This window comes from Anoplolepis gracilipes, chromosome 4 (genome assembly GCF_047496725.1).
Source record: "Anoplolepis gracilipes chromosome 4, ASM4749672v1, whole genome shotgun sequence".
NCBI classification, from domain to species: domain Eukaryota; kingdom Metazoa; phylum Arthropoda; class Insecta; order Hymenoptera; family Formicidae; genus Anoplolepis; species Anoplolepis gracilipes.
In genome coordinates, this window is record NC_132973.1 from 12,869,101 (window position 1) to 12,882,521 (window position 13,421).

At 38.5% G+C, this 13,421-nt stretch overlaps 1 protein-coding gene across 2 annotated transcripts in view; it reads right to left on the bottom strand.

Moving 5' to 3' along the window:
- Positions 1-13,421, bottom strand: part of LOC140664760 (neural cell adhesion molecule 1-B) — a 29,757-nt gene that overhangs the window by 3,003 nt on the left and 13,333 nt on the right. For both annotated transcript variants that reach the window (XM_072890204.1, XM_072890205.1), the window contains exons 2-8: positions 6,504-6,848; positions 4,878-5,192; positions 4,397-4,548; positions 4,155-4,299; positions 3,641-3,934; positions 2,898-3,287; positions 1,619-1,936 (exon numbers count right to left, since the gene is read on the bottom strand). In XM_072890204.1, the coding sequence (XP_072746305.1) occupies positions 1,619-1,936; positions 2,898-3,287; positions 3,641-3,934; positions 4,155-4,299; positions 4,397-4,548; positions 4,878-5,192; positions 6,504-6,848 (1,959 nt within the window). The remainder of the gene's footprint in view (positions 1-1,618; positions 1,937-2,897; positions 3,288-3,640; positions 3,935-4,154; positions 4,300-4,396; positions 4,549-4,877; positions 5,193-6,503; positions 6,849-13,421) is intronic.

The window sequence follows — 13,421 nt, forward strand, 5'->3', positions numbered from 1 at the left end:
CGAGGGTTTCGGGAGCGTTTGACGGGCTTCGAACGATTCCCGATACGCGACGGTGGTAGTGACGTATACACAGTCAGGATTCAGGATAAGCTTTCGCCACGATCAGGACAGCATCCGTGTACGCGTGCGTGCACGCGTGCGTGAGTATATGTACACAGCGATATACACACACGTTTCCACACAGCGGAGCACAGCGTGCACGAGTCGGCATGAATAAACCATGAGGATGGAAATTAAAGACGATAAATGCAGCTGAAATGAGGCAGTGTCGAGGAAAGGGACTTAGACTTTATGGGATTTTAATTCAAGGTCCGCAGATAGAAACGAGATACATGAAGAGAAGGAAGAGGAGTGAAAGGGAATGTTACAGCTCTCTCTCTCTCTCTCTCTCTCTCTCTCTCTCTCTCTCTCTCTCTCTCTCTCTCTCTCTCTCTATTTCTCTCACGGTCGCGATGGCCACGTTTTCTCGAAAGCGGCGACGGATTCGTGTAATTGCGTCGAGAACCTTCGACGGAAGTTGTTGATTAGTGACGTCAATGCGCAACTCGGCATTCGCGCTCCGATCGTTACAGATTAATATTTAATCGAGAATTGCTGTATCACACGTGTTCTTGACGACAGAAATATCGCAGGAAACCTCGATTCCGAACCCGAAATAGACTTGTTCGGCAAAATCTATCATTAAAATCGAAAATAACCGAAGTAGCGGAACGTGCTTATCAAATATTTTAGCGCTGTTTTAATCGTAAAAGTGAAATACATTATTATTATTATTATATCAATAATATATGACATATTATGAAAACGATGATAAATGTATAATAAAATACGAATTATAAAGCTAATTAAATTTATAAAGCTGTAATGAAACAGTCAATAAATTTTTATATGCCGTTCTCACGCAACAATTTTTTAAAAATAAAAATAAAAAAAATAAGCAGCGAACAAAACGTTTAAAATAAAACAGCAAGAATTTAAAGTAAAGCCTTCGTGAATAAGAAATATAAGGAAGGCACATTAAAGTAAGAAGCAAACATTTTGAAACTAATTCAAATATGCGTACGATTGCGACAATAAACAAAAGTGTTTACGACGTGCATAATTAACTCCATCGTGCTATTCGGTTCAATTAAGGACTTGAACGTTTTGAAATTCTTCCAACGATATATAGTCGTTAACGCTCATTAACCTACCTCATTATTATTTCGCCTCTGATGTTAAGATTACATAATGAAGGTACGCAGGTTAATCACGATGGGCAAACACTCTGTATCGACGTAATACAATCTACATACATTAAGGCCAATAATAATAACTCGAAATTATTCGGTAGAAAGATAGCTCAGAAGATATTCCCAGAATAAACTCAAGAGACATTTCATAATCTCTAGAGACTTTATTCAGAGAGTAAAATTTGTCGATAAAAGTTTACTCGTTCGCATCCCGCGAGCGGCGAACGAACATTCACTTAATCGACTCAACCGTTTTAAGTAATTGGCAAAGATACACGTAACATTTTAAGTTACCGTTATCCGAGATGTCGATGTCGAATTACACTCTGGTCTATAATTATATTATTAGAATATCAAGCGGGACTTTAAAAGGCAGTAAAACTCACCAGTGGTATACATCGCTACTCCTTTGAGCGTAACCGGTTCCAAGACGACGGGATCACTCCGACCCTTGGCATTGACGGCATAAAGATGAAGTCTGTAATTCCGTCCTGGTTCTAAGCCAGAAACTTCGAAAACTGGACCGGATGAGCCAGATCTGTCGGTGTGATTCAGGTAGATGGTATTGGCATGATAAACGTTCTCCTCGCTGTAGACCTCCAGCTCGTAATTAGTCAAGGGCAAACCACCGTCGAATCCCTCGGAGCACCTGACGATCAACCAGTCTGCGTCCCTCGAGTCGGTGGCTTTAAAGTCTTCGTGACCTGTTTCACATGGACGCACACATTTCGAGATTAAGCTTCCCGTAGGAAGAAAAACACACAGAATCACTAGACCTAATTACTTGCCGACGTGAGCATTGTCGTACTCAATGGCGTCGATTAAAGACGGTCAGCTCGAATTAATTAGGTAATAATCTCAGACTTACGTCAAACCAAATATTATCGTCCTTATGCCGCTAAATACCACGAATGTGCAAACATTTTTCGATTTTTCTAATATCATTTTGTTAAATTTTGGGCAAAAATTCTACGCCAGAGACGCGAATGCGATAGTAATAGTAGATCACGTCAAACTTGAGATATCAATTCAAAATAATAAATATTTTTATATAGTAACCTGAGCGAATTAAATTGCAATAAGTAATCAGAATTATAAAATTGCACATTTGTGATTTTGACATAAAAATGACGATGTATAATGCATATCGAGAAACCGTAATTAACAATCAAGAGAATTGCATTTCTAAACTAGCTATAAATCTTTAGTTCGCTAATGCGATCGTAAATCTGAACGAATCTCAGAGGCGACTTTTCAAATGAGTTTTACTCGAGTCGCGCGCGTTCGTTTGTTGAAAATCAAATTATTCAAACTCGAGAAACAAAATAAATTAGTTTTTACTAATTTAAAGAAAAAAATATCGTTTTTAAAAATTCTAGTTTTCTTAACAATCATAATTTCTTTCTAAAATATTGTGTCTATTATTCAATCGAAATAATTTCAAAACAAAGATCTTGTGTTTGTATAAGTACCGATAATCGACACCGAGAGACTAATTTCACGAACGTTTTCACGGTGATTGCGTCTTTCGAGGGGGAGACAAGGAAACGTGCTGTTGAGCGCAACAAGGGTATAAGGCGTCATCGACGATGATGGCCGGACGTAATGGCGCAGTTAGCAGGTCGTTGTGAGGGTTCCAGGACCCTCCTGGCTCGGCTCACTTACCCATTCGATGCGCGTAGGGTCCGGTTGACTGTAGGGCCGTGCAGTTTTGTAAGGGGTAAGGCTTCCCGGCGACGATGATCTGAAAGAGACAGGGCGTCCTCTGCTCCCCTATTCGATTTTTCGCCCAGCAGGCGACCGTGCCGTAGTCCATGTCATTCTGCGGTGTGTAATTCAGTCTGGAGCCGTGCCAGTTGCTCGTGATGAGACTGAGCGGTTTGACCTGGGCGAATCTGGTGGCCGGTACGCTCATCAGCTCCCCGGAGTTGTTGAACGTCCAGTGGAAGGTCGTAGGCGGCGGTTTCGACTGTACGCCGCAGACCAACGAAATCGTTTCGTGCTTCAGGGCGCCGACCACTTGGGTGGAAGAACCGTCCTTGCAGATCGGCGCGTCTGAAAATACGAAGGCGCCAGCTGGTAGATTCAATTTACCGTAGGGCACGCGGGCGCTTCGGTGAGAAAAATAAGGGCGGTCGTGAGGTTCACGCCAGCGATTTTCATTCCTTACGCAGCAAGTGCCGATTATTATTGACGCGCTTCTAAAGTAAAAACGACATTTATCAGCTCTATCGAATATCGACAATGTCGCGCGATATGAAAGTGAATGTAGTAATAAAATTAGAATAATGATTTACCAGGAGGATTCGAATAATGAATTAAAAATGTACTTTTACGAAGCTTATCAAACTTACTTCCAAGCCACACAGATCGCAATATCGAATTGAATGTAAACAGAATATACTCACACATCACCTCAAGAGTCACCGATCTGCTGGTAGATTTCCCTTCGACGTTGACTGCCATGCAAGAATATTCCCCGGCGGAGGCTTTCGTCACGCTCTGTAGTACCAGCGACTGTCCACCGGGAACAATAATCCCAGCGGTGGCGTTCTGATGCAACTCCTTGTTATCTTTGAACCAAAGTAACTTGTAAGTCTTCGGATTGGCTCGTACGTCGCACTCAAAGTAGACATCGTCACCTTCGTTTATGTCGTTCGCCTTCAAACTGGAACCTAACTTAATACTCACCACCGGCACGTCTGAAAGCATCGAAAGTACACAATTATTAATTCAAATAAATAACGAAATTAAGTAAATTAAAATAAAATTATTGAACATTTTGATTAATAACAAAAGATAAAAAATAATAAAATTGAAACTATTAATTAAGTCAAGTTTTCTATTTCACTTTAAAACTCTCTAATAAAAAGTCTCTCAAATTATAATATTACGATAAACATTCGAAAGATTATTACTTACAATATACCATCAGAAGCCATTTGTCTTCCAAGGCACTATTAGGTACCACGGGATTTTCTGCCCTACACGTCAGAAACTTTCCATCATCCTCGATGGTCGGCACGTAGCTCAGCACACTTCTCGTGACGTTCGGATTATCTGCAAACTACGAAGAACTCAGAATCCACGTCGTCGCGACACAAATGTCATTGCTTCCCGTACGTCAAACACGATAGTTGTCCGTTTGCGAAAGATATACTCACATTTCTAGCCATGTGTTTGACTTGATGAGCTCCTTTCCACCAGGTGATCACCGCCTCCGGTCTAGAACCCCAACTGATACATTCGATCTCGTAGGTCCTTAACGCCGACAAATGCGATCGCTTATTCGTAATGTTGACTATCAGTGGTTTCACTGTAAAAAATAATCATTTTACAGTATACAATTTAATATAAAATATTCATCGTGATAATATTCTATTTTCTTCCATCCAGTTAGTCAAGCATACATATTAAATCATTAATTTTAATAATAAATGTTAAAATTAATTAATTTTAATCAGAATAATAACAATTGATTATAGTTATTCTAATGTTTTTTCTCCAACAGGATTAATGTAATACAGTGTAAAAAGGAAATATATATTATGTATAGCGAAAAGTCAAATAAAAAAACTGTTATAAAATTATTTCATTATTCGTAATTGTTTGAGATAATTTTGTTTAATTAATATAATTACTCACGGTTCACGTCTAAGATGATTTCAGAAGTCACAGGCGATATAAGTTGAGTATTGCTCGCTTTGCAAATTAGTTTCGCCCTCAGGAAATCCCTGGTGACCTTTCGTATATCCAATCTATTTATCGTTATGTCTTCATGTTCTTGCGTGTAAGAGTCGTCTAAAATTTTGCCTTCAAAATGCCACGTGACCTTTGGCGGAGGCGACCCTCCGATTACCTCGCACAATAAGGACATCTCGCTTCCTTCGTTAAACGGTTGCGGTATTTTAGCTAGACTCCTGCTGGCGCCGGTATATATCATCGGCTTTTTCGGCGGCACTGCGTCAGCAAATTGAATTTCATAGTATTTCATTTCTGTGATATCGATGTGGCCTTATCATATTGTATGCGTGATCTCCTTGTCACTTTATCCCGAGATCGATTACATTCATTATAAATCTATACTTTGGTAAAATAATACAATAATTATACACACACGTATGTATCATTATTCAAACTGATTTAAAATTATATCTGAATCTCTATGTATCCGAGCAATGTTATTGAAGCTTTAGTATCGCGAAATCGTTACGGTGGATAGCGATTCTCAATAAAATGGGAATTAATACGTAATGGCCGATTCTTTGATTTCCTTTTTTCCACCAGCACATCAGTAGATGAGATTAACACCTGTTGAATCAGTACTATGACATTCAATTAATTGATTCGAAATCGTATTAGATATCGGCTTATAGAAGTTACATCGTTCTTATGACTAAATGTACAATGCTGTTTGTTCGTACAGTTCGTTGGAACCGATCCAACCGCATCTTTCGACTTCGTAACTTTGTTTCGTTTCATAGCTTTATTTCCACGTGACTTTCTCGTACCCGCTACACAGAAGCTTGTGAGGTTGACAAATCAAATTATTTCCCCGATTTACTACCGTAACCACGATTATGCACTCGAGCGCGCGTATACATATATATAAGGAAATAAATAATACAAAAAATATAATGCCAAGTAAATAAATCACGAATAAATGGAAAAGTAGACGTCTATATGCACCGCTCAATTAAAATCTCATAAAGCAATCTGTCCACCAACGTCGCTCGATAAGCCACAATTACGCATCGTAAAATGCGACATTTTGTCACAATAACAGATAATTAGAAAAGTAATGAATAATTAATCTCATGAGAGCTGTTGAGATCTCGATCCATTACGTGCACTTCTAGATTTGTGCTTATATAACGTATTTTGCTATTTTAATTATTAATTATCTTGTTGGCAAAAATTAAAGAAACGGATGATAAATATTATATTGCAATTAATGTTTCGAAATTAATTATAATTAATAAAAATGATAATTATCATAATTAATTTTTACATTTCTTTATTCATCAAATTTTAATAAATTATTATTATAAAAATATTTTTGCTTATGACAACTTATTGCAAACAAAAAAATTAAAACAGTTTCTTTACAAACATTATTATCTTTTTATATTATACACATGAATTTAATTTAGGCCTACATACTTAATATATATATTTATTGAAGAAATCAAATAATTAAAAATCAGCGTAAATTTTTCTAGGATTAACAAGCGCAATAAAAATAGATTCTCAATTTTCACAAAAACTCACCTATGACTGTAAGATTAATCTTTTGATTCTTCGTCGGACTATTCTTGAAATCCACTCTACATCTATACACACCACCGTCCGTGGACTCCAATGGATCTATCTGCAGCTCGGCAGGCTTTACGTCTGTCTTCATAACCGCTCTTTCACCGAGCACGTACGGATCCGACCAAAGCTTCGGTTGAGCTATCTGTTTCCCTCGAGCATCCAGCCTGTATATCGGCCCGCCGTCCCTTTCATCTTTGTACCAAAATACCATGATGACCGTCTCGTCTTTAATCGGCGGGTCGATGTCGCAGGGTATCTGAACCTCATAACCAGCCACTGCGACAACATCTAATATTGGCACTGAAAAATACGAAAAAGCGACAAAATTATCTTTATGAAAGGATATCATTTTTTCTTTGTGAATGTTATCTTGAGATTCGGTTTGCTCTATACTTTGCCGATAAATTCTCTACAGATTTTTCGTATTATACATAATAATATAATTAATCGATATTCTAATTTGGATAAAAAAAAACTTGTCTTCTATTACGTTACTCAACAAATTATTATTATTGAGAAAACTGTACAATAATGTTGTACAATAAATTCCCAGTCAGTTAACCAATCGCAACAGATTACAGACAGCGTACATGCAACACGACAATTCTCCAACAGAATGCACGTATTTTTAAGCAAGGACCCGCATTGTCCCGTCACGTCTCTGTGGCTACGGTAACTGGACCCCTGTCTGATAACAACACGACCGTACGTTTTCTCAACGAGACCGCAAATTTGGAGTTTTAGTAGTCACCGTTGGCGCCGATCGAGTTACTGCAAATTGGTCGAATATCCGGGCTGACCGAACCCGGGACAGGGGATACACACGCACATGCGCGTGCTTATACGAACGCAAGGTCGAGTGTATAGAGACAAAAGTTGTTGTGCGGTACGCACGACGGGTCACACACAACCGAGTGAACCCAATTAATCGGTCTACTTGTCGATTTATACCGGTGATCTATGTGGTTGACGCCGTCAATCGTCGGGCGCGATTTTATTGACTTTCATAGTCGCCTCATCAATCCTGCTGGCGCCTAACATTCGCCTGGCCGACCGCGGCGATCTCGTTATCCTTCCCCTTTTTGACCTTAGATGTAACGAGTGACAGGAGAATTACCTTCGAAACGAGCATCGTCGTCCGCCGCGCCGGCGGAGATTAATTGAGCGCGAGCGCGAGCGCGGCCGACATGTATCGGCTTTTTCCACTGCGAGAGTCAACGCCGGGCGCGACGAGCGAGGAAAAACGTGGCTTGGCTTACCCGCTGCATAATTTGAAGTTTATCGAGAGAATTAAATCTGGTCCGACGATCGCATATAAAACAGCTTTATAAAAGTATTTTATTATGCAAATATTTTAATTAATCATTAATCAATACGATAATTGTGATTTAAGTATCAATAGCAACTTGAGCGATTATTATTTCTCGATATGCAATAATATGTCAAATATCATATATCTTCTGCGAAACTATTCTTACTACTACTCCGAATAGAATCGAATTTTTTGATATTTATAGAACGCGATCGATTGTTCTCTCGCGTAATGACGACCCAAATTCCGAGCACATCCAAATCCAGATGTGCTAGATGGCACAAGCTCTGAGATTCATCACGGACGATAGCAGTGTTAATGATACGATGTAATTAATGCCAGGTGATGAATGGCCGTACGCATGGAACAACTCGTTAACAACGGCAACGAGCACGTGGCTCCGCTTTCACACCTTTGCCCTCCTCTAATACGTGACTCTGAATATTCACATGACTGGCGAGCGCATATCATGTGCACCGCTAAAGTTATACAACGGTTGCAAAGTGTGCGAAACAATTATTGCGTTATCATGAGTAAAGAAAAATATGTTACGTAAACATTTGTGCCAAAAATAAACTACGATAAGTTTTACGGCACAACTCGGTATTACGACGCGTGGTATCATAATTTTCCAGGGTGGACCAAGCGGACGAGGGCGGTTTTGCAAAAATTATTACGTCACTAAAGTGGCACGTTCAATATTTAGAAACCGTATTTCGCGCGGCGTTAATGACCGCATGCACATAATCAGTCGCGAACGTGCCAATTAAGTTATAAAAAAAGAAGACTGTATTAATATCGCAATTAAAACGTTGATCGCACCAGCGAGTCCTATTACCTCGTTAAATCCTCTCATGAACCCCGCAAATTGATGACTTAGACAATGAGCCATCGATAGACTCGACGTATATATATAATATATATATATATATAGTATATATATATATAGTATATATATATATAGTATATATATATATATATATATATATATATATATATATATATATATATAGTATACATGCGGACGACGTTTATGTATTTCGTATGCATACCGACATATACGTACGTCATGCGGTGTGGTCGTACTCTCGCACGCGCGTATCACGTTTACTCGAGAGAACGTGGCAAATATCCGTTTCTCGAGTAACGCGAAACACATACGTATCCGCGGATCCCAGAGTAATTATTCAAAGCAAACACGAGCATCGTCGTAGATCGGTAATACATCGCATTACTCACGCCGTGTACACATATACATCGAGATCGGTGCATGCGGATTTAAACATACTGCGAGGAGCGGATGCGAAGTAGCGGATACGGGGATTGGCAGATGGATCAACATTGTTGACGTCGTTTCCCGATAACGGCAATTTAATAATCAGTAATTTACACGATCGTTGAAATTGTGATCGTTGATATTATGTTCTTGTGCTCGTCATTGTTTTTGGCGCCCAATTGTTCCAGTAAAAAAAAAAAAAATTGAATAAAAAATAGCAATCTAGCATTTTTCACCAAATATCAAACTATTTCGATTTTTTTATAACTCGAACATGTTATGATGAAACAATATAATATTGTGTTTTTTGCCAACTATTTTCTAACACGCAAACTCAATTTGCACCGTGATCATTCGCCAATTTGATAGTTTGAGTTTTGTAATTTAATCAAAGCTTCGCCTGTAAACATTGAGGGTACTCAAATGTAAAAGCGACTTCTTCCCTGTAGATTCAGGCGTCGCTGACAAACTGACGACTTCGCAAACATACAGAAGATAGAATCCAGCACACATCGGGAAACGACAACAAGAAAGTAGGTGGATAGCGATTCAAGGATGTACTGACACAAGCCCCGGAAATTGTATTTCGCATATTTTCATACATTCGCGCTGAATATAGAAGAACGATGCAACCGAATAGAATAAAATTTTCCATGTGCAATATGTAAAATTTCGAGCGATATTTTCGGCGCTGATAAAAATAGAAAGACGAACATGTTGCATTCGATAAGATTCAAGGCTCGCCAAAAGGCTAAGACTATTAATCTTTGACTAACAATCGTGTATCCTTGTGTATTCTATGCGAATCCATAAAGAACAGATGATTGGTACTTTTGCGCACGAATACCGCCGTCCTGCAAACACAAAGTGCGACTTTTCTGCCAGGATAAATAATGCACTGGGAAAACTTTGACAAAATGCTCTTTACGTACTTTCTCAACCGCCACAAGAAGAAGAGAAAAGATCGAAAACAGGACATTGAACGAATATTCCATTTCTCGATAGCTAGTCCGTTACCACCTTCCTTTTTCTTCAGTGTGCCATCAACTTGACCTAGTTTCCGTAGTATAAACAGTGTGTGAGTACGATATGCAAACTTTAATACAAAGAAAAGGATGTGTGAAGATGTTTACGAACGACAGAATACGAATCCTTATTATTATATAAAACTAATCAAACGAGTCAAGCCGTCAATGTGACATTTATCTTGCTCGCAATTAAATCGATTTTTTTAAAGGAACAAATTACCAAACTTTTAGAGTTTGGGCTCCTATAAATTGTAGACTTCCCAAACAATGATTTCATTTGTCGTAGCAATTAAACTGTCCCCCGAGGATACAAATAATTTCATGTATATTTCTCCATTCGCAACTTTGTCAGAAGGATGAATTCATCGTCGATGTTGGCATTCTTAATAAACGATGATTGATTCCATTAAGAAGAATATAAGTTTTGCTTATTCATAGCAATTATTATCCCCGCCAGCCTGTTTAACTTCGTAACGTCAGTAACTCGTCCGTAGCTGCGCGTGTAAACACCGGCGATGTGCAAACGTGGTACCGGCTCCTTTACCGCCGCATCCGGGAAAACGACGTCACGCCGCCCCCGAAACCACCGACTGAACAAACATGCGTCAGTACGACGAAGAAGGCAAACCGAAGAGCGAATGTGAGAGAGAGAGAGAGAGAGAGAGAGAGAGGGGGTGGGGGACGGATGTACATACAGGGAAAACAGAGTAGGTAAACCAAAATTAGACCTCGGGAGAAAATTAGACGGAAGTAGATGAAGCAATAAAAAGATAGAGACATGTGGAAATAGGACATATAGACATATAAAGCGTATCAGTTGTTCCGACAGAACCAATTCCGTGGTAAATTATTTAACAAGTCCGGCATGTGCGGATATGGTGAACGCGGAAACCAATGGCGGTTTGTGTACCTTTAACCATTAGCCTCGATGTTTATCATATGCTTGTTACAATAATGATGATGGTAACGGGAAAAGGCAACAAACATGCGATAAGGTGTGAATATGCGAGCGACAGAATTTGCTGTATAATTGACACGTTGTCGGATATATGTATGAAAATGACGAAGAAAGTGACTCTAGAGAGTTTGGTGAGACCGCATGTTAGAATCGGTCGGATTTAATCCGCGGGAGGGAGAAGAGAAATTCATTTCATTCGATATACTGCATTTCGATAGCTCGATCGTGTTTGGAAGGGCAAGAAATTCTTGGAACTGGGGCACACGTTGCGTAATTTGCCCCTATCAGAATTCCCAGCATTTTGCGACACTTTTCATGCAACACTTCAATAAAGTACCGCCACAAGGCCACGTTTGTCGGCTAATAAAATCAAATTGCATCCGACGAAAGCAAAATCCGAACGCAAGGTATCTCGGAATACCTTGATTGTGCTACCGTTTTGTAAGTTTCCAAGAATACGATCTGAAATTGAAAAGGAAATGAAAATTTACATCTTGCATATTTTCTTTTATTGAATCAAACCGGCTTCTTCTTTAATTCAAACGTATGGAAAAAAATTAATTCACGTTTGTAAAAATATAACGAGATGATATAATGCATTCAATTATTCTCATCCGCTTCGACCTCGATGTTTAATGTTTCGCACGTCGTTTGTGCTCAAAGTTGCCTCGTTATGACACAATATTGAATTTTACGGTGAATCAAGTGCGCAACTTTTTTTCCCTCGCCTCACCAAGCTATATAACGTGTACTGCAACGGTGCGCATCATGTTTCCAACTTTAGTCCAAAAGACATATATGTCTCTTTATACTTTAATATACGGCTAGTAATGTTTCGTATTGTGAGCACCGCAATTCTGTCGCCGAAGTAAGAAAAAACATCGCATTATAGAGATTCATGCTACTTGCTGAAAAGCGTAAGACGCACACTTTATTATCCTCTAAAGAATAACATTTTTCTAGGCAAAAGGAAAAGTTTGTAACCTCATCGTAATTTTTCATATTAAAGTTACTCTTCCTTTACGCTCACTTGATCAAAGCACGCCACATCGTTTCGCTCGTTGAATCGACTAAAATAATTGAATCGACTATAATTAATTAAATATTAAATAACTCTGTATGGTATCGAAATTCTTATATTATATTATTAAATTTAAATGAATCTTTACGACACACATAAATATATTTCGTAGAATCCGTATCGTGATTCTAAATAATTAATTAATAATTTCAAAGTCTAAAACACCGATATCTTCGTCTACATTCTTGAGCAATAGTACTAAAAAGAAAGTGTTGCAAGAACGCAAGCATGTCAATCTAATACGACAGCTGAATGATATGTCCTAGATATCCAGGACTTCTTTCATGAACCAATATCCAAATATTATGTTCTCTACATTTACGATCAAGTATAGATATGCTCGAGACGTTGCATTTTCCCTTATGTAATAGCATAACGAAAGAGAGACATCAAAAAGTAGATATAAAAATGGTAAGAGATGATTGATACGAGGCAGTTACCGCATATCGATGTACAGTATCTAAACAGAGCGAAACGTACCAACGACGATCATCAAATCAAGTAAAGTGGATCGTCGAGTAATTACGATAAATTATTGTGCGTGATGAACGTGCGAAATTACGCGCGCGCTTGTTGCGAGACAAGACGCGATACATTTTGACGTTTTTACAAATCAAATTATAGTGCAGCAACTAACACACTTCACTGCACGTGCACGTGCATCGTTAACGTGATGCTTCCACCACGGAGGCAATTACGTTTTGCTCGCTTCCGAAAATTTGGTGCGCCGATGTAATCCCTGAAATTACATGCCACGAAACGGTAGCGACGTTGTCTTCGTTAGAAATAATCCATCGTGTTGCACATTGGGACGATGTACTGGACTCGAATTGTCAATTCCAGTCATACGCGTTGCCTTTACATTCGACATTATACACAGCTGTTGCATACACTGAAGCTATGTTTGTTCAATGTGATAGCCACAGAACCGTTGGAACAAAGCATATATGTTTTATACACACTTGGATACGTATCACCTTTTTATTTATCTTGATGAAAAAAATTGCAATTTATTTAAGAAACGGAAACTCGTATAACAAATACAAAATTTTTAATTTTTAATAAAAAAATTTGACCTGTGTACTGCATGTATGTATAAATTCGAATATAAACATTGACCATTCTTTATAAAATATTGAAACTATATTTGCATATACATATATAATAATTGTATCGACTCTTCTTTATAGCGATAGTTGCAATAAAAAAAAAACCGAT